The sequence below is a fragment of the Gossypium hirsutum genome, chromosome D04 (assembly GCF_007990345.1).
Source record: "Gossypium hirsutum isolate 1008001.06 chromosome D04, Gossypium_hirsutum_v2.1, whole genome shotgun sequence".
Lineage (NCBI taxonomy): Eukaryota > Viridiplantae > Streptophyta > Magnoliopsida > Malvales > Malvaceae > Gossypium > Gossypium hirsutum.
Window position 1 is genome coordinate 15,498,956 of NC_053440.1, and position 22,647 is coordinate 15,521,602.

At 32.8% G+C, this 22,647-nt stretch overlaps 2 protein-coding genes and 1 non-coding gene across 6 annotated transcripts; 1 reads left to right on the forward strand and 2 right to left on the reverse strand.

Moving 5' to 3' along the window:
- Window positions 1–5,593: 5,593 nt before the first annotated feature.
- On the forward strand, window positions 5,594–7,830 carry LOC107948363 (uncharacterized). Of its 4 annotated transcripts, none has more exons than XM_041092050.1 (4): window positions 5,620–6,002; window positions 6,673–6,743; window positions 6,880–6,997; window positions 7,118–7,830. In XM_041092050.1, exons 2-4 carry the CDS (start codon window positions 6,741–6,743, stop codon window positions 7,450–7,452), a joined length of 456 nt encoding a protein of 151 aa, XP_040947984.1. In that variant the 5' UTR covers window positions 5,620–6,002; window positions 6,673–6,740; the 3' UTR covers window positions 7,453–7,830. The 4 variants fall into 4 exon arrangements, with proteins under 4 accessions (XP_040947983.1, XP_040947984.1, XP_040947985.1 ...); XM_041092051.1 differs by having other exon boundaries at window positions 5,620–5,998; XM_016882872.2 differs by having other exon boundaries at window positions 5,621–6,002; window positions 6,673–6,997.
- Window positions 7,831–10,453: 2,623 nt separating this feature from the next.
- LOC107948353 (omega-hydroxypalmitate O-feruloyl transferase) lies at window positions 10,454–13,192 on the reverse strand. Its single transcript, XM_016882864.2, has 3 exons — window positions 13,032–13,192; window positions 12,435–12,911; window positions 10,454–11,554 (listed from the first exon to the last, which is right to left on the reverse strand). Exons 1-3 carry the CDS (start codon window positions 13,032–13,034, stop codon window positions 10,697–10,699), a joined length of 1,338 nt encoding a protein of 445 aa, XP_016738353.1. The 5' UTR covers window positions 13,035–13,192; the 3' UTR covers window positions 10,454–10,696.
- A 6,852-nt stretch (window positions 13,193–20,044) lies between these two features.
- On the reverse strand, window positions 20,045–20,148 carry LOC121216599 (small nucleolar RNA R71). The gene has a single exon (XR_005912779.1). It is a non-coding gene; the product is annotated as a small nucleolar RNA R71 (small nucleolar RNA).
- Window positions 20,149–22,647: the final 2,499 nt, after the last annotated feature.

A 22,647-nucleotide genomic window follows, 5' to 3' on the forward strand; every position in this document is an offset into this window, starting at 1 on the left:
ATGGCATCGTACGAAGCTCTATATAGTCGAAAATGCCGAACTCCATTATACTGGACTGAGATGAGGGAGAAAAATTTATTCGGTGTTGATTTGATTCAAGAAATCGAAGAACATGTGAAAATGGTACGTGACTGTTTGAAAACGGCTTCTGATCGTCAGAAATCTTATGTAGATTTGAAAAGAAAATATATAGAGTTTCAAGTCGGTGACAAGGTATTTCTGAAAGTATCGCATTTGAAGAAAGTCCTTCGCTTTGGTCAGAAAGGAAAGCTTAGTCCGGGTTTATTGAACTGTACAAGATTATTGACAGGATTGGGCCAGTAGCTTACTGATTGGCTTTTCTGTCAAAGTTTGAAAAGATTCATAATGTATTTCATGTGTCGATGTTACGACGGTATCGATTAGATCCTTCACATGTGATATCGACAGGTAATGTTTTGATTTAGTCTGATATGACATACAGTGAAGAACCGATTAGAATTCTAGCTCGAGAAATTAAAGAATTAAGAAATAAAAATATAGCTTTAGTTAAATTTCTCTAGCAATGACACGGAATAGAAGATGCCACCTGAGAATCGAAAGAAGCTATGAAGTGCAATACCTGAACTTATTTTCTAGTAAGATTTTCAGGGACAAAAATTCCTTTGGGGGGGAGAGTTGTAACAACCTACTTTTAGTGGAATATGAATAGTGGTTTTGGGACCACAAATCCGGTGTGTAAATTATTATTTTATTATTTATTTAGTGTTTACGGGGTTTTATTATGGTCGTATTAAAATTTCGTTAAGAAATTTTAATGTTTAAATGCTCAATTTAGTGAAAAAGGACTAAATCATAAAAAGTGAAAAAATTGAATTCTAATTGTTAAGAGAGTCAAATAGCTTTATAAGTGAATGTTAATGGACTTGATTGGTAATTATACCATATATGTTAATAGTGGATGTACATGCATTTGGTATTATTGAAATTTTGATAATTTTTAAAAAGAAAAAAGGTAAATTAGTAATTAAAACTAAAAATAACATAAAAAAACATGTCTATCTTCTTCAATTCATCTCATCTCCACCGAAATTCACCATAGAAAGGAGCTAGGACATTTGGTTAAGTTGATTTCATTGCATATCAAAATTTGGATAAAAAATACAATAATTGAGGAAAAGGGAAAATATCGGACTAGCCCCTGTGAGTTGTTCAGAATTGAATATTAGGTAAGTTCATAGTGTTTTAATATGTAAATGAATTTCTATTTATACTTTCATATTATGGTTCTTTAGTTAAAGTTTAATATTTAATTATTGAATGTTTGCACATATGTGCCCTTATTTATACTTCGATACCCCTGTTTACAATTCTAATTAGACAAAAAAGAAACCTATTTACAAGCATGATAGAATACCTAATGAGATAGTTAATAAAGTATCAAATTGTATATAACCAACATATTTAGCCACATATACATGTCACCACCCTAAGGGACACAAAAACTACCAACTTCGATGGATAGTGTGAGCCGGTTGATTGATCCTTCCAAAATGTTAGCAATAGATCTCTACAAAACAATCCACAAGAACCGGTAAGTTTACATAACTTAGTAAGATCATAGTATTACATTAAATTTAACACAATTAGATACAATCCATGTAGTAAGATCATAGTATTACATTCAATTTAACACAATTAGATACAATCCATGTACTACTAGCCTTCAACGTTACTAGAGTATAAACAACACACGTAAATGCGTTCAGGGGTAACAACACACGTAAATGCGTTCAAGGGTAACAACACACGTAAATGTGTTCAAGGGTACCGAAGTACAAACAGTGGAACGTATATGCAAACAGGGGTATCGAAGTACAAACAGGGGCACATATGTGGAAGTGAATACTTTTGGTATGTTTTGATTTATGATTGAACTAAGTTATTATGCAAGAAATGGATATATGTTGATATGTTTTAGTGGTTGATGTCTTGATTTAATTGTGCTGTCTATGAATGGCACATTGGTTGATTGGTATTAGGACATTAAAATGGTATGTTTTGAGATGATATGGTAATGGTGAATTGTGGCATGACTGGTAAGTTTTGATCTAGTTATTAATGATTGAAGTGTGGTAAAATATGCATGTTTAGGCAAGTGTTGTTGTGTGTATTTGAGGTGCTTTTGAATGGCATATTGGTTAGGGTCTTGAAATAGCATATATATATGTTTAGGTATGGTTTGATGTCTTGTAGGTGTGCACAAATGGTTCAAATGATTATGCATGAATTGGTGTTGGGATAGTTAGTTTTTGGTGAATTTTAGGTCCACAGGGCCTGAGACACAGGTGTGTGACTTAGCTGTAAGTGACACACGGCCTGGTGACACGGTCGTGTGTCTCCTGAAGGTTCCTTTGTATGAAAATCAGTGAGTTACACGACCTAGTACATGGCATGGCACACGGGCGTGTGGGCATATTTCAAGAGTTACACAGTCGTGTCACAGGGCCGTGTGACCCTACTGAGAGAGTTATACAAGTGAGAACATCGATTGGGAAACAACCATGTGTCCCTAGTTCGAAGGTTACACAGCCTAAGACACGGACGTGTGTCTCAGTTGTGTGAGGCATATGGCCCGGCCACATGGCCGTGTGAACCTTGTTTCCCAGAATTTTGTGAATTTTTCTTAGACTTTCCAAATGTTTTCAATAGTTTCAAAGGTATTTCTTGGGCCTCGAGGGCTCGATTTAGGGACAGTATGTGTATGTATGATTGGTTTATGACATGTTTATAATACTGAATAATATTGTGTTTAGATGTTCTGATTGTATGGTAATGCTCTGTAACCTTAATTCGGCAACAAGTACAAGTTAGGGGCGTTACAAGTACTCCTTTAGACATCCATGCTCCTTCCTTTAGAAAAGGTTGATGGTGTTATTTGTCAAGCCTACAACCATCACAAACACTAGTTTTTTCTTCAATTGTTGACAACTCGTACACTGTTTTCTTTTGAGCAAGCAACTTAAGACTTTTGTAACTCAAGTACCCAAGTCTCTTGTGCCACAAACAAGATTCATTTTCTTCTTTGACCGTCAAGATGAAGCTCTTCTAGTTTTGAAAAGATAGTGGAAAGCTTCTATTATTGATCCTTTTGATTTTAGCTACAAATAAAGGATTTTGCACTCTTGGTTCTCAAAGGATAGAAAATAATCATGCTCCAAAAGTTGCCAAATGCTCAATTTTCATCTAATGCTGGTAGATAAAGAGTATCATGGATAACCTTGTTTCCTTGCCTCGTTTTGACTCTAATGTTGTCATTGCCTTGAACTTCAACACATTCACCATTATCCAATTTCTCCTTTGGGCAAATTGTGGAGTCCATATTGAGAAAAGCCTTTTTATCTCCCATCATGGGGTTGCTGCAACCGTTGTCCAAATACCATACATTTTTTTGCTCCTTAGAAGCCTTATGAAAAGAAAAGAACATGTTTTCCTTGAACATTATTGTAGATTGTGCTTGAGGAAGCCATAACCAATTTTATTTTCACACAATACTCTCACTTTGTAAGGATCTCTAGCTTTGTTTATCACTTTGTTAGAAAGAATCTAGAGATGGTGAAGGGAAGACGGAATGAAATTTATTTTTTTTCTCATATCATATTGTCTTACACTCTTCTACCACATCTTCTACTACAATGTTTTCATTATATACAACTATTTATATATTTGTTGCAAGTGACTATAAGTTTCTATTCATGCATCTTAATGTGACCCTTGATTTACTAGATTCATGCATCTCAGTCACTTTGGTTAAATACAACATTGATGACATTACATTGGACTGACCCATTATGAGTATGTTTCTTGGATTATTATGTAATTGTCACGACATTACTCATAGTGATTAATATGTATATGATCCTCAGACTTGAGATCATCATAATCCTAACATCGTGAGTTGTATATCTTGATACAGTCAAACGTACACCGTAACTGGTTGTTCTATAAAGGCTGATGTTGGATATACCACAATCGATGTAGAGGGATATGGTTGGTCGATATAGAATAAGTCCCTCCTACATAATGGGAGTAATATCTTAGGCCACTTGATTAAGTGAGACTAGAAATGCATGGCCATGCTCAAATAAGTTGATATGAGATGTCATACTTATTTGTATATTGTAGTCTACTTAAGATATCAAGGAACATGGAATGGACTATGCAAGTGTGACTATTCCATGACTTGAGTCCAATCCAGAGATAAAGGACTTAAGGATTATTGCATAAAAGGTTAATCATAAAAATGTTATGTCGAATCATGATCTCTTGTGACTTAGGTAGCAATGATGCATTGCTAGATGCCACTCATTGTTTGTAACATTGGAATCGTTCTAGTATTACTGCTAACGTTACAGGAACCTACAGGGTCACACCTTATAGTTGAAATGAACGGAATAAGCCATAGTTGGTATTGTTTTTGGGGGTCGCTTGAATTAAATTAATTATAGAATTAATTTAATTTGGTAATCAAATTTCTAACACATTATGTACAAGGTTGTTGTACGCATAATGAGGACATGAATTTGGTTAGCATATGAATTCAAATAAATATATGGTTACCGAAATTATATTATAATTAATGTAATTATAATTTTTAGTTTAAAATATTATTATATTTATTTAATTCCTAAAAACCCTAAAAATAATAGATATATAAGGATCCCGTTTTTTCTTTGCTTGGGTCTAGCACCCGTCAAAGAAAAATCGCTTTCAAAACTATTTTGGGGATTTCTTCCGTTCGTAGTCAACTGGGTGGATTACGTAGAGGCTGGGATCACGATAGATTATGGCTTGGTTCGACAGCAGATCAGACTACTCGTTGTTGAGGCGTTGCTGTCTACTCTGAATAAACATTAGGTAATTTCTCAACCTTTTCACCCCGATTCGTTCCTCACACATGGATTTCTGGTTGGGATCGCCGAATTATTATTTTTCCACTACGCCATAGGGGTGTCGGCGATCCAACAAGACATGTAAAATAACCTATATATTTCACGAATATAAAAATATGTCAAAATTTATATAAAATAAATAATTAAAGTATAAAAAATTAAATATAAGTTTATAATATTTTCTTTTTCCAGAAAATTTATATTATTCTAAGATACGGAAATAATATAAGCATTAAGACAGTTTTATCGTAATTCACTTGTAAAATAAATATCTACCAACAAGTGGTTGCGTGCAATAGTTCGCACTCTTAATGAGAGAACATAGGTTCGAATCTTAGAGGCAACTTGTTAGGATGAGCAACCATGAACTCCAAACATGGACCGTAAAATGCATATATATATATATATATTTATATCTAATTCAAGTCTGCCATGCATTTGTGCCATGTAGTTTGACTTTGCATGTGGAACTGCCTTCAATGTTACTTCACATGTCACTACAGGACATTCATATATCTTCACAAGTATTACTGATATAGTATTTCACCAACTAAATTACATTGAAACGCAGGCTTGGTTTCTTCATATGAATTTAGTATTTCACCTACTGAATTTACTTTGATCCCTCCCATTTCTGTCTTGGTCTCCAAAACAAACAAATAAATTTAAAAAACATTTCATCCCCCACATCTAGTTTATCAAAAATACCTCTACAGCTAAGCTAAATCCGTCCATTCTAGCAATTATAAATAAGCAACCCAATGCCATGTGATTCCTTTGCACTGCAACCCCTTCATAGCTTTATCATGACCCCAAATTTCACCATTTAGTTTTGTTCACGGGTGTTCAGTGCCTGAGTTAGCCTCAATTATTGCTCCTAAATTACCCTTCCCTACATGCTTTTGACTCCATAGTTCCGGACAGCCCAGTTACATGCCCCTTTTACTCACTCCATTAAAACAGATAAGCAAGCAACGAGTCAGCTGCTTCAACCACGGAAGGAGAAAATCAAGAACACGAGATAGTGGAAGGTTTAGCTGATTCCAACCCAGAAAATCTTCCCTTTTGTAGGTACTCCACTCAGTTTTCAAGTTTCAATTAATTCATGATTTTGCCAGTACTGATATCACAGTTGATGCAACTTTTATCCCGTTATCCCCTCACTATTTTTTCTTCAGAACAACACGTGAACAACTTTAATGTTTTCCCTTTACCCTACATGTGATGTGAAGCCCTCTTTTTTTTCTTAAATGCCTCCTCCCACTCATTTAAACCATCAGCAATGCATGCGTGACTTGTAAGCATTAAATTCAGAGCTAATTGTTGGACTCTTTGAACTAAATCTTTCTGTTAAGCATCAAAGGAGTCTTGCTTATGCCTTGCAAGACTCCTTTGAACTAATTCAGAGCTAATTGTTGGACTCTTTGAACTAAATCTTTCTGTTAAGCATCAAAGGAGTCTTGCACATTGTATTATCGCATAGATTCTTTGCTAACTAGTCTTTTTGCATGCTAATTTGAGCTAGGGAGAATCTTGAGCAAGTGATTTTGAGCTTATTATAAACTTTTGGTCTAAAAAATAAAACCCCACAATGAATGTGACAAATGAAGGCACTAACCCGCATAAAACAAGCTACTCTCTTCTCTCTCCTACCCCATCAAGTCCACATATTGCCAAAATACATTCACATGTCTATGTTTTCTTGTGAAAAAGGATAAAGTTCCTCCACTTTTGCTTACAGTTGTATCTCCACCAACTACTACTACTACTACTATCCTCTATCCACACTCCAAAACCATCTTCAACTTCATGGTAAATGCTCTATAAGCTATTCATTGAAGCCAATCATTCATAGGGAAAAGCTATGTGGAAGTTTGTCTCTCATCTCCCAAAATTTGCTGCCATGAACCTAATGATTCTCTTCCTTTTTTCTTCTCTGTTCATTAAGGCATTCTCTTTGAAACCTGAGCCAGCAAAAAATAATGCCCAGATCACTGTCATGGGCCTTGTTTATTGTGACATTTGCTCCAACAACAGCTTCTCCAGACACAGCTACTTCTTACCAGGTGAAATTTCTCAACAACGACCTATGGTTTTTTCCAAGTTTTGCTGTTTTGTTCTTTGGGTATTATTTACTAAGTTAAAAGAAAGCATGGTTCTAATTATCGAGATATTGTGTAAACCAGGTGCAGAAGTTCAAATAGCCTGCAACTTCAGGGCATTTGTTCCAAAAACAAGAGAACAAGTATCATTCTCAGTCAACAGAACTACAGATAAACATGGAGTTTACAGGTTGGAAATACCATCAGTTGATGGGATCGCATGTGCAGAGGCAGCCATTGCATCATCTTGCCAGGCAAGCTTAGTTGGGACCTCATCTACTTCATGCAACATTCCTGGTCACAGAAGCACCACTGATCAGATAGCTATCAAATCCAGACACCCCAATCTCTGCATTTACAGCCTAACTGCGTTGAGTTTCAGACCATCAAAAAGAAATGTTGCCTTGTGTGGGAAGTAAAGCAACACTCCTTTACAGAATCCATAAGAATATTTCTTTTGGCAACTTTTCCAATTTATCTCTTTTTAAACACACAAAAAAGCCTTTTGTTTTTGAAGATAAATCCAATCTCCTCATCGTTAGCTATCCTGTGTGAAGGTTCTTTCCATTTCTCAGTCTGCACATAATACAAGAGATGGAGAAACCTTAAATTTTAAATACCCTTTTGCCTGGCAGCATTACTTGGTGCTCTTTATAGAAGAAGAAAGGGCAATCTAGTACTAAGCATTTTCATCCTTGCATTGTTTTTATGCTTTGTGTGAGCACAGTAAATTGTGCCCAGGTCAAGCATGTGGACACACATGAATATTTACCATATTTTATTTGGATTGGTTTTTAGTTACAGTGTATGAAATGTATGATGTCACCGAAGATATGAGTAACAACAGTCTTTTAATGAAATCTGAAAAAAGATATGGGTTTTATTCCAAAAAGAAAAAAAGAAAAAAAAACCTCTGAAAAAAAGCTTAAATGGTGAAGATACTCTTACATTTTGCTTATAAAACCATTGCAAGTTCTTTTCAACTTTCAAGAAGAGAAAAACAGTAACCAATCATAGTCCAGCTTCCAAATCCAGTACTGAATCACTTTCTAGTTCGATCATACTCTGAAGCTTAGATGTTGTTGATCATTTCCCACAATAATCTGGAAAAAGGGGAGCAGTTATCTCCAAGGTTTTGCAGCTGATAAAGTTGATATACCTCCTAGGAGATCCAGTGTTCCAGCATTATAATTTCATCAAAAGAATCCCGAATTATTCTGTTTCTTGTCAATCATTGGAGAATACTGACACCAAATGCTGCTTACACTCTACTATAAGCCAAGTCTTGCCCCTCTAATACATGCCTAACTTCAATTCTCAATACTGATTGGGGCTGATGATATGCTCTGCTAGCTAGGGACTAAAATGTCATACCCTCTTCAGTACTGTATCAGATTTATAACTTTGGATATTTCAGCCACAATATCTTTTTGCAAATCTCCTTTGGAATTGGAAGCATGAATCCATTTACATGTGGTATTTTATATATAAAGCATAATAATAAATTTAATCTTTAATCTTTACACTTTTATTTAATTTGATCATTACTATTTTATTTGGAACAAATATGATACTATTTCTTGTTATGTAACACATTAGAAAATGATTTCAAGAATATAAAAAATTTCAAAAGTTCAAAAAATCATAAATAAAAAAAACTATGAAAAATAAGCTCTTCAAAATTTTAAAATTCTATATATTTAAATTCTAACAAAAAAATTCTATAAATTTCAAAATTCAAAAAATAAAAATAAAAATTATGAAGAGAAAACTTCAAAATCCAAAATAAAATGAAAACCTAGCTTCTCAACCTAATTTTGAATCACAAATCAGAGAGGAAGGCATCTTCAAGAGTTTGTGACTTGTTAGAAAAAAATAATTTATGAATCTCAAATACTAAATTTTAAATGCTTACATTCACGTCCCAAAAAACAGCTACTGTATCTGTTGTTAGAATTTTGTGTTATTCATTATTACATTTCTTTCAAATAAACTAATTAACTACTGAGGTATTTGACTTGCATTCTTCAATTCCTCCTACTTCAACTGCTCATACTATATAATTTTGTTAATAATTAGTTTAGGGACTTCCCTCCTATTCTTCACACACACAAAATTCAGGTACCAATTTGAGTATTAAATCTAAAATCAAGTATTTAATTGGGATTAAAAAAAACTCAAGTATCAAATTTAAAAAAACTTCGGTACCAAATTGGGTAAAAAAAAACTTAGATGCCAAATAGAACATTAAAGAGAAACTCAGGTGCCAAATAATATATTAACCCAATTTAAAATTATTTTGCATTTTTAAAAATATGTTGCAATTTATATATATATATATTTTTTGAATTTTTTACATTTTTTATTTTAAAGATTTTTTTCATAGTTTTTGAAATTATAATTTTATTTAGGAGTTTTGAATTTATTATTATTATTATTTTTATAGTTTGTAAACATCAACAATGAAAATTTTATGGTGATTTGGGTCCAAATAAAATAGTGAAACCAAATTAAATAAATATATAAAATTGGAGAGTTAAATTATGATTATAACTAATATACCAAAATATCAAGAAAAACATTTATTGGTACATTTTTCACAAAGAGACTATTTTACTCTATCAATTTACTTATTTATTGTTTTTAAACTCAAAGAAAAGGCACCAGAAAGCAGTATTTTAAAACCCACATTTGGTGAGTCTAAAGCGACATCTCCATATTGTGGACCATTAGTTGTTTGACACAGCAGAATAAGAAAATTCCAGGTGGAGGACCAATTTATTCCGCTTTACCATAATTTACAATACTACTAAAGGCAATATCCCAAGAAGTAAATGCCACAAGTTCCAGCATGAGTAGTCCGCCACTTTCACACTCTTTTCTTCCTTGGGACAGATGGAAACGTCCATTTCTGAATTAAACCCAATCCACCCACAAAATTAATCGCAACATTGCGGATTTAGATTATATTAATATAATTTATGAATCTCATTTGACTCGATATACAACGTCTAAAATTTTGTCTTTTTAAAATTAAATATATATTTATGTTATTTTAAATTTAATATTTAAAATTTTTATATATTTTTTATTTATTAAAAAATTATACATATCATCTTAACATTCTTTTTTAATGTTTACATTATAATAGTATTATACATTACCATAGATTTATTATATAAGTGTTATAAATTATATAATATATATATAAAAATATAACCAATCGAGTCGAGTCTTAACTCGATTGACATCGATATTGTTGCCAGTGCATGAGGTTTAAGTGTACTGAAATGTACTTCTTTGTTTCCTTTTTTGAATAACAACCAGCAATAATGCGTTTAGGTGAACTAACTTCTACTTCTGTTTTATGTACGTATTTGTTTAAAAAAATAGAAAAATTGATTATAAAGAATGAAAATATATAAGACATACGTAACATTAACCTTTTAAAACATACATACGTAACTTCAGTTCCCAATAAATAAATAAAAATCCATATTCAAAGAAAAACGAGAAACCACCCCTACACAGCAGAATTTCACCTTTCACATCCCCTTTTACCCTTTACTTGTTCATTCATGATTCTGCTTCGGTTGGTGCTGCATGTCTAGGGACTAACGTGGTATAGAAAAGGCTGAATATTCTGCAGATACTTGTAGTTATCTAAACCACCATCTGTTCTTGGAAGACCTTCATGGCAGAAGCTGGCAACCCCAAAAGAACGTTGATGTTTTTCCTCTCCTTGCCATGAGATAGGAACAATGTGACTTCCTTCTCAGGCAACGCAACTGGCCCTGATAGAACAGGCTCTCCCCATCCGAAATCTGTAGTGTGGAAAGATAGCCTAGACCATGTAGTGATCAGCAGGGTTGACGACAAAGATGGCCTGGCTCTGGTTACCTCAAAGTAATCTATGGCTGATCTCATATAACCATCCGTAACCATCTTAATTGCATCCTGAATTAGAGCTACAGCATGTGAAATTGGCTTGTCCAATAGCTCACCAGCTTGGCATATGGAATTTGTCAATACAATGCCATTGCCGAAGTAGCCTTTTGGAAGAGGTGGGTCGAATTTAGGCCTGCCATCAACCGCGAAGAGAAGCTTGGTTTGTTGGTGGGATAGCAAGTTAAGTGCCTTGGTCCGAGCCCTCCATACGAATGCTGAAAGAGCTTCAAAAGTAGTGCATTTTTCAAGAACCCCATCCTCCATAGAATATTTCTTCAGTTTTTGTAGCTTCTCAGGATCAAAACAGAAAGATCTATAGAGCATTTGGTCTTTGTAGAGATCACCAGTGCTGGACTTGTCCTCTATCTCAGCAAATTCCTGATGCAGATGCTCTATCTTAGGAGGACTGCGGGCTTTCAGAATAGTTCTGTCGGAGAATGGAGGAACAGAGAGTGGAAGACCTCGGGCTGTTTCACCCCACGAGTTGACAAATTCCATAGCACCAATGCCATCAAACATGCAATGGTTCATGCACAGGCCAAGGACAAATCCTCCGCATTGGAACTTGGTCACCTGCAAAATTAAATTTATCATTCAGTTCAGATACACATATCAATTTGAGCTGTCCTCTTTTTCCAGAGGTGAAGGTAAAAAGCGCGCGTGCACACACACATATATATATATAATATCAAAGCCACTACTAATAGATATCAAAATTTATAAAACAGAGGGACCAACAATTTTAGAAATAACAAGCACAATAGATATACTTGGAAGAGAGTCACGTAAGAGAGAACATTTAATTAATCATGAACCACAACTGAAAAAAAAAACATACATTGTCGAACAAATTTGATAGTATGTTTTTCTGTGGCCGGTAAATAACATATCAAACATTTAGGTGACCAAATTTTATTTAAATTGATAATAAATTTTAGTGGCATATATATATATATATTTGGTGAATTACAATAATAAAGTAAAACCCAAGCAACAAACATAACTAGCACGACTCGAACTCTGGCCACGCTTGACTATAAATTCATCACACGGGATTCAAATCACAAGATATTTTATTAGCATAAAACAAAAATTTCTCAATAAAACAAAATATTTGAGAATTTGTACATAATAAAATTTTGAATTAATGACACAAATAAAAGGTGAGATAAAAATCATAGCGTCACTTCAAATTACCATATAAAACATAACATTCATCGTGACGAAATTAACATGTCACTTGTAAATTTCTTAATAGATTTGTCGTAGTGATGAAAACTACCTGTACAAGATGAATATTGCTGATGGTATTCAGGTTTATAAATGCTTGATGGTTATCATGAGAAGAAGTAAGTTTTCACATGTTGAACTTAAACTTGTTAAGTGGCGAGCATAGAGTCAACAGATTAGAGTTGTAATATGCACATTGTGTTAGTGGAGAAGTTTGTAATACCTGAGCCACTAGAGGTGGCATCTCCAGTATGTTTGTTGCACCAGGAATGTCATAAACCAACTTCCCAAGAGTCTCAGGATCAGGCTTTGTTATGTCTCCAATCTCCTCCATCGTACAGTTAGCTTCAGCTTTGACGAACAGTGCCCCTTCTCCAGTGCAGTCCACAATAAGTTTACCCTCAGAGCTGATGGTTAGCCGCCCAGCAAGGGGATAGTAATGAACAAGAACCTTTCTCAATGCATCCTTGATCACTTCACCAGCATCGTCGTTCCCTTTTTCATCCGACTTGAAGCAGTATATGGTGCGAACAATGACGGCAATGTTTTGGTCAAGATTAGAGAGAAAGTATAGATCCTTTGGTGTCTCTTCAGCGGGAGAAACCAGGGTTGGCTCTCCTTGCTTCACACTAATTAGCTGGGACACTTTGCCATTGGACTTCTTCTCCATTATAGCTGAACCTTCGATAACGTCTACACCCTGGATCATAAAATAGGAACATGTGAGGATATAAAGCCAGAAAAAAAAAACAAGGAAAGTTGGTCTATATTTAATGCGTCTAAATGCCAGAATTGATGGAGGAGATTAGTAAAAACAAACCATGTGGAAAGCTAAAAGAGATATTGAAAGATTTCAGAGTAAACTGAAGAAAACAATGATTGGTCGTTTGAGGGAATTGCAGCAAACAAAAAGTTAAAACTACAAAACCAAGGATTGCATTGGCTCGATGGTCGAGGCCACTCATAAATTTGTAGTGGAATGGATGAAGAGGGTAAATCTACAAGGGAGCCGAGTCAGAATTTTGATGGTATGTGTTTGAGGAAATGAAAATGACATGAAAGGTTATGTGTCTATGTTTCATTGGACAGAAGATTTTGGGTATTGGTTAATGTGGTTTGGGTAGGCTACTGGTCACACCAGACCAAGGAGTGTGGCGTGCGCAAATGTGGATGGGTTGTTGGGGGTTGGCATCCCAATTCTTTCTTTTATCATTTTCCCATTTCACACACATTTACTTTTTTATCATTAAACTTGTTATCTATTTTTCATTAAGACTGTTTAGTTGCAAGCTAATTTGGTCCTCAAGGATTACAAGATATTTCTTAGCTTGCTTATCACTCAAATTAATGCTTTGAATACGAAATCGTAAATTATATCTTGTGATTTACTCTATGAATTAGTAATCAGCTTATCTCTAATATTAAGTGTTCAAAATGTTTTAAAAATCAAAAGTTGCTTAAACCATTCATATATAATCTTGATGGATTAGTTATAGCTTAACTACTAAAGAAAACTTAGGAATAAGATATTCTTCAACTGCCACTGTTTTTTTTTTTTTTTTTTTTTTGGAATCGAAATGGCTCAAGTAAGCGAAAAGTAAGCATTATTTTTGGACAACAAATTCGTTGGAGTGTTGCAATCAGTACTTTGTGAAGAGAAAAACAAAACAAAAACAAAAATCAGTACATCAACAAGAAATCATAAACTTTTAGCAGTGGTTCATGGCTGCTTCCTATATTTACCCAAGTTTGACTTCTATCATTGAGAAAACTGTGAAGAACTGCTTCAAAACTGGAAATATGTCAACATAATAGCATATCATTTGCATATTCTCAGACTATATTTGTAACATCCCAAAATTTCCAACAAGATACATGGCACTATTTTGATACGGATATAGTGAATGTTCAAGAAAATTAAAAAAAAATTTCTAGATAAAAGATTTGTTTTTGAAATAAAGTGATTTTGGATATGGGAATTAATGAAAATAATTTTAGAAGAGAAAAGGTGATAAAAGAATTAAATCACAAATTTTCAAAAGTTCGAGGATTATAATGCAAATTCAACCAAAAAAGAAAATAAGAGTTTTTTTTGCCTATTTGACATGAATTGGAATATGAATTGGTACGGTGAATATCACTTTTGAGACTAAATTGAAAAGATTATGAAATATAGAGATTAAATTGTAAATTTCTTAATTTTATCGAGAGAAAAGGGAAAAAATGCAATTTTATCATATATGGATGTTTATAAGTGAATTATAATATTTGGAATTGATAGTTGCCTATTATGGAGAAGAAAGTGTACAAAGAGTTAAAAAAGAGGGTAAAATAATAATTTTTTCATAAAAAGTAATTTTATCATTTCTCAAATATTTTTTATGAAAATATTATTTTTACAATATATTTGATAGATGATTTCATTAGAACCATTGAATCATGGTATATGAAAATTGTGCTGAGCTTGTGCTTAAAATTGTTGTATGTGGACTACCACCGGCTTTCTTCTCTATGGAGGTTCTCTCTTCTTTCTTTCTTTCTTTTTCTTTTCAATTTTCATGCTGGGTGTGCTTGTGATTAAAGTTGAAAAAGCACTTTTCTGTTATGAATATCTTATTAAATGGGTGTTCATTAAGATCAAAATAAGTTTAGATGTACTTTAAATTCTTATAGTCATTAGAAGTAGATCTCTACTTTATTTATACTTCTTATGCCTATAAATAGAGAGTTTGGAGAAGTTTTGTATATTTGATCGATCAATAAAATACGCTCTCTCTCTTTTGCTCTCCCATTTTCCTTGTTCTTTACTTTATGTCCTTTTATTTTATTACATGTTATCAGTACGATTATCTTTTAACTATTTTTCTCCATAAGTCACAAATTTTTTTCCCTTTCACCAAGTCTCACCCCTTTCAAGCAACAACCAATGCAATAGCCGGTCACTCAAATTTGCTACTCAAGTTGTTGTCGATTTCCTTCTAGATCTACTGCTATTTTAGTCTTCAATTGAGACCTGTGCATTATGGGTAATCATATGCAAAGAAATTTATATAATCCTTACGTGGTATGTTTTTCTCCTTTGTTGATTGATTTTTGATAAAATTATTTTATTAAAAATATTATTACTTTAAGGTTTCTTTTAAACTAAGATTTTTTTATAAAATTATAGTATGTATGATATTTGCATGATTAAAATTTTTTATGATTAAATTATTATTAAATATGCTTGAAATTATTGTATTATATATTTTAAATTGAATTTATAAATATTTGATTAGAGCATCATAAGATTTTATAACATATGTGGTATTAAAATTTGGTACAATGTGTATCGGATAACTTTCAAGCATCATACACGAAAATTTTGATTTTTTTTATTAAATGATTTTTTTACTATTAGATTATAAATGTTATTACGAAAGCAAAGTTGTTTTACTACTTGTAATAGTGCTTGTGATAATAGTCAGGGTGATAACAATGATGTTAAAGAATCTCAAGTATATTTTACTAAAATTTATTTATTATATCATGTTTATTATAATTGGAGACTAATCATGAGAACATGGATAGATAGATTTTGACTTGAAATCTACGCATGTTTGTCCTAGTAAATCTATTGCATTCCTCGAAGTGAACGCAAAAGAAAATATAAATCAATATTATTCTAATATTTGGTAATACAAAATTAGTCGAAAGCGCTGGAAGAGCTAATATATTAATATCTTGTGATGGTTAATCCATTAGTTTTAAAAGATATTCATAATGGGTCTCATATTAAGATTGTGAATGAGAAAAAGATTATATTTCATATGAACCAAAAGAGGATTGGGTTATTTATATTTTGAATGGAACTCGAGACCTCTTGCACCCTAAGCGAGAAACATACCAATAGACCAAATGCCCTGCATTTGAAGATTTTGGCGTATTCCCTGAAATGAATATTACATATAATTGTTTGAAATTTATATTTATTTTGTTAACTTAGTGGCATTGTAAACTTCACATTGATTTAGAAAATTCCAGTAGTAAATGCCACAATAGTGCTTATATGTGGATACAAAGTAAAAGGAATGATAGTAAAATTATCAATTTGTCACAATTTATATTGACATTATTAGTACAATTGAAATGAATTTTAAAGTAAACCAAAAGTTTATTGATACAAATGCATTTACTACTTGGCATGACCAGTTAGACCATCTTGAATCATATATGATGAGAAATTAATTGAAAATTCATATGGACATTTATTAAAGAACTAGAAGATTCTTTAATTTAAATAATTCTCATTTGTTGTTTGTTCTTAATGAAAATTGATTCTTAGAAACTCACTAACTAAAGTTGAGATTTAATGTCTTGCATTTCTGAGATGAATATGGGACCAGTCATCCACCATGTGGATGATTTTGATATTATATGATTTTGGTAGATGCATCTACCAAACAATCACGTATGTGTTATCAACTTGCAATCTGTTATTTGCAAGATTACTTGTTTAAATAATTAATTTCAGATCATGCAATTAAGACAATTCATTTTGCTAATACTGATGAGTTTATATCTCAGTCTTGTATTGATTGAGTTTGAAAAACTTTTGTAAAAGTTTGTTATATATGCGCGTAATGGTTTAGAGAAATTATTGATTGAACGCCTCTGGTTAATGTCTAAATCATTACTTATGAGAACTAAACTTCCTATTTCAACATGAGATTATGTTGATTTACGTGTTGTACGCATCAAACCAACAAGTTATAAATACTCCCCATTACAATTCGTTTTGACTAAGAGCTAAATATTTCTCATCTTTGAATTTTTGTATGTGCGTATATGTTCCAATTGCTCCACCACAATGCACAAAGATGAGTAATCCTCAAACGAAGTTGGGAATATATATTAATTACAAGTCTCTTTGTATTATTGAATGTTTTGAATGTATTGGAGATTCAATTATGACATGATTTGTTATTACAATTTTGATTCAATAGTTTTCCAGACATTAGGGGGAGAGAAATAATAACTTGTAATGAGTTAAGGGGAAAGTAATTTGAACTAGAAGTTCAACAAGGATAACTCATTACAAGTTAATTGTCAAATGTATTTACAAACTTAATTAGAATAACCAGGTGTTATATATCATCTAATATTTTAATTTGAACCAAAGTTCGAGTAGGACAATTAGTTAGAATAAATAATAGATTGATTTGTTCCAAAGATGAAATTTTTTCTAGATGGTCATATAGTGGAGGCAGGTGCTCCAGAAGAGACCCAAGACATAACTAATAAGGAAAACTCTAGAAGAGATTCAGATACCTAAAACTGAAGATTAAAAAAATGAAAATAAGATATCTCGATAAGTTAGGTCAATTCGAGAAAATGTGGAATCAAATAATGAAAGTGGTCGACAATGATTTTGCATGCAATATTATTATTGAAATAATGAAATAAAAGGAGGATCTTGAATAAATCTATTGAGAAATATAGATATGGGATAAATTGATCAAAATAGAAAGATGTAACTCACGTACAATTAAATTCGTGGAGTTTTTGGACTAGTAGTCCAAATATTTAAAGGTATAAAGCTAGTGAGGGTGAAAATGAAATAGTTTTGCAAAAGCGAAATAAAAATATGAATTTTTTCACTAAGACCTGGCATTGATTATGAAAAGATATAATAGTTTTTTTGTGGTGGATGCAATAACCTTTAGATATATTATTTTGACAATTCATAAAAGATTTAACTTGCGTCTAATGGTTGTTGTTACAACTTTTTATGAATCACTATATAGTAAAGTTTATATTAAAATCCTTAAAGGATTTAGGATGCTAGAAGCATATTGAAATTCTTGGGAAATTATTCATTTATATGAATTGAAATAGTTTGAACATATATGGTAAATACTAGTTGAAGGAGGATTATAAAATGGTCCAAAATACCTATCTGTGTTGATAAATTATAAAACTAACATATTTTAATCTCATTCTTAATGCGTTTTTGGATAATTATTTATGCAAATTGGTGAATTTGATGCTCCTAATCCCTTTAATTCATGTTCTTATACTTAGGTGAGCATTTGGGAGCAAAAGGAGCGAAAATCAAAGAAAAATAGCATATTTCAAGAGCCACACGGGCTGGAAACACACCTATGTGCCAGCCTGTGTCGATTTCACAACTTGCTTCCCGAACACACGGAAAAACTCAAATTTTAGGCTTTCTAAGTATTCTACAGTCTATAAATACCAATTAGAAGAAGAGATTTGGGGGCCATCAGAGAATATCAAGAAAAAAACTCAACGAACGCCATTAGAGCCATTTTCGAAGCAGATTTCCATCAAGATCGAAGACCTCCTTTAATTTCTTCTAAAGTTTTTATGAGTTTCTTTGTTTCTTATGGTTTTTCTGACTTTAAGATGTTTTTATTCAGAATTATGAACTAATTCCCTAAATACCTAGGGAGGATGAAACCTATGACGAATTTTATTATTTAACTTCTATTTTACATGATAAATACTTTATTCTTGTTCTCAATTATGTGTGTATTTCTTGTTTTAATTTTTTCGGGATATTAATTCATGTTTAATGTGCTTAATTCAGTGGAGTAAAAGTCCTTGTTTAAGAGTAGATCTACATAATTGAGTGGAGTTGCATGCAATCTTAGAAATAGAATGACATAAATCTATCAGATTAGAGTCAAATCTAATAAGGGAATCCATAGATCGAGTTAATGCGACAATAGGGGTTTTAATTAGAAAGAGATTTCAATTAATCAACCTAGAGTCAGTTGTTCTTACTCTCAAAAGAGATATTAGCATAATTTAGGGATTTCTATGGATCAAGACACCAAGTGATTAAATCGTTTAAATCAAAATAATAATAATAAAAGGAGTCTAGGTGGATTCTTTCCTGAGTATTTTCTCTCTCATTGGTTATCTTTCGATTATTTTCCTGATTCATTCTCTGTTGTGTTCTTAGTTAAATTAGTTTAGTAATTTTAGATTAAAACACATCACTCCAAATTGTCGGGTAAATAATAAGAAAACGTAATTTCTAATAATTTTAGTCATCGTGGATACGATATCTCTACTTACTGTAGCTATACTATTGTTTGATAGGTGCGTTTGTCTTAGTTGTATTTTTAGTTAATAGGGAAAACACACATTAAGTTTTTGTCGCCGTTGCTGGGGACTGAAATATTAGGAAAAATTTATTTTTATTAATTTAGACATTCTAGTTTTTCTTTTTCTTTTTTTCTTCTAGCAAGTTCTTTTGGTTTATGACTAGAAGAAACTCATCGGGACCATTACTTTTCGATACTAAAATTGAAAGTACAACTCGTAGAAATTGTAGAGAAGCAAGGCAAAGTCAAAAAATTATAGTAGACGAACAAGAGGACATTATTATTACTGAGGAGATGGGTGATAACCAGAATATTCAACTAACTCTTGCAGCTGCTGCAGCTCCTGTTCCTCGACTATCTACGATTATGCCAAGCCCACTCTAACTAGGGTTAAACTGAATATTGTACGACCCACCATTGCTACAAATAACCTCGAAATGAAGCCGAACACAATTTAGATGGTACAACAGTATGTTCAGTTTGATGATTTGCGAGACGAAGATCCAAATACTCATTTGGCAAATTTCCTAGAAATATTTGATACTTTTTCAAGATTAATGGCGCCATTGATGACGCCATTCGCTTACGGTTGTTCCCATTCTCATTGAAGAACAAAGCTAAACAATGGTTAAACTATTTACCACGAGGTTCCATCACTACATGGGCTCAAATGACCGAGAAGTTCCTTCTGAAGTACTTCCCTCCGGTTAAGACAGCCAAATTGTGGAATGATATATCTTCCTTTGTTCAGATCAATTTAGAGACTTTATATGATGCATGGGAGAGATACAAAAATCTATTGAGACGGTGCCCTCACTATGTGTTACCCTTATGGTTACAAGTTCAAACCTTCTATAATGGTTTGAATCCCTCAACAACGTAGTTAATCAACGCAGCAGCTGGTGGAACACTTAACAATAAAACACCCGAAGCGGCTTATGAATTTATTGAGATGACATTAAATCATTATCAGTGGCAAGTCATGAGGACAAAGGTGATGAAAGTAGCTGATGTCTTTAATTTAGATGCAGTCACCATGTTATCAAACCAGGTAAAAGTACTTAATAAGAAAATTAATGGTTTATATCTTTCTACACAGGTACATCCAATGATGCAATGCGATACAAATGGAGGTGGAATAAATAATCCAAAATGTTTACCCTTCACTTCTAGCACAAAGAATGAACAAATAAATTATATGGGTAATAATTCTAGGCATCAAAATAACCCTTATAAAAATAACTATAATACAGGTTGGAGGAACCATCTCAATTTCTCTTGGGTGGTCAAGGAAATCAGATAGCACAACCCCTTTCGGGCTTCCAACAACCACCTTATCAGCAAGAGAAGAAGCCGAACCTTGAGGAGATGTTAACTAAGTTTATCTCGGTGTCGGAAACACATTTTCAAAACATAAAAGCAGCACTAAAAAATCAACAGGCATCGACTCAAGGGCTTGAGAACCAAATAGATCAGCTTGCTAAGTTAATTTCAGAAAGACTACAAGGTAGCTTGCCTAGCAATACTGAAACTAACCCAATGGAACAGCTTCATGCAATTATTGTTTGAGACGAAAAAGGGTTAGTTGAATCTGAACAAGAACTGAGGCAAGAAATTGTGGTGAATAATGATAAGACTATGAAAGATAGGAAATAGCAAAAGCTGATTGTCAAGGAATGTAAACCTCGAGTGCCATATCCTAACGCGATGAAGAGAGACCACACAAACGAATAATTTGGTAAATTCCTCAAGCTCTTAAAGAAATTACATATTAACTTATCGTTTGTTGAAGCTCTTTTGCAGATGCCAAATTACGTTAAATTTTTAAATGAGCTATTGGCAAACAAGAGGAAGATAGATGACTCATTGACTGTAGAGCTCAACGCAATTTGCTCGGCCATTCTTCAGAATAAACTACCTGAAAAAATCAAAGATCCAGGGACTTTTACTATTCCTGGTCTCATTGGTAGTGTAAATATCGGTAATGCTTTAGCTGATTTTGTAACAGCCTGAATTTTGGGCTAGTTGGAATAGTGGTTTCGGGACAACAAATTCGACGAGAAAAAAAAATTATTTTCATTATATTTTTATGGTCTAAGATTTCAAAAATTGATTTTGTGAAAATTTTGTTCAAAAATTTTGACGTTTGGGCACTCAATTTAGTCAAAAGGACTAAATTGTAAAAAGTGCAAAAGTTGAGTTCTACATGTTAGAAGTGTCCAATTATTATGAAATTTTAAATTGGAGGTCCTTAAATGGTAATTAGACCATTGGTTAACTTGTTGGACAAAAATGGACAAGAGATAAGTGAAATAGGAAATTTTTAAGTTGGGGGCATTTTGGTCATTTAGTAATTAAAAGAATTAAAAATGCCAAAATAGCCAAAAATTTGTCCATCTTCTCCATGGTGAACGAAACCAACAAGGGGGAAGCCATATTTAGGGTTTTCAAACTTCCAAGCTCCACAGTAAGTGATTCCAAGCTCCCTTTTTAATGTTTACGTTTTTGGAGTCTAGGTAACTTGATTTAGCTTATTCTAGCAATAATTTAAACTAGGGTTCATATTTGGAAAAATACCCATAGGTGAAATATGTTTATTTCGATGTTTTATGATAGAATATGAAGCTTGAAATTATGTCAAATAACTTTTTCTAGCCGATTTTAAGTGAAAATGAGTAAATTGACATAATTAGTAAAAATACCTAATGTTCATAAGTAAGTGTTAGAGTGAGAATTTGATGTTTCCATAGAAGGGAAAAATTTTCAACATGTCATAAAACATAAGAAAAGGAATAAATTTTAATTTTCGAGCCTAGGGGCAAAATTGTAATTTTGTGAAACTTTAGTGGAAAAATGTAATTTTTCCAAAATGTGATTTTTGGACTGGATTGAATAATGTGAGTGTTAAATAAGTTAAATGTGTTATTATAAGTCAAGGAAGACAAGGAATTGACTTTGGTTAGTGAAAAAGGAAAAAAATGAGAAAAAGTGAGAAATTTCTCGATTGAACATTCGGAATAAAAAGGGATATGAATGAAGTGACAGAAATGATCACATGTGTGACATGGACTGTGTGTAGGCCACTATGTGAAAGTGAAAGTGATGGTCACTTGTGTAGTATTATGTGCAGGCTACTACGTGTATCAGAATGATAGGTCGCATGTATAGTACTATGTGCAGGCTACTATGCGTACCGGATAGCTTCGATCACGTGTGTAGTACTATGTGGAGGCTAATACGTGTATCGGATAGTGATGGTCACATTTGTAGTATTATGTGCAGGCTACTATGTGAACTGGTATCATTAATTATAAGGTGGTT

Bases quoted from the DNA above. Each gene is read 5' to 3' on its own strand.
- LOC107948353 (XM_016882864.2), bottom strand. The intron at 11,555-12,434 runs GTATTACAAACT...TTAATTTTGCAG, and splicing joins TGCCACCTCTAGTGGCTCAG to GTGACCAAGTTCCAATGCGG.
- LOC107948363 (XM_016882872.2), top strand. From the start codon at position 6,796: ATGTGGAAGTTTGTCTCTCATCTCCCAAAATTTGCTGCCATGAACCTA. The intron at 6,998-7,117 runs GTGAAATTTCTC...TGTGTAAACCAG, and splicing joins ACACAGCTACTTCTTACCAG to GTGCAGAAGTTCAAATAGCC.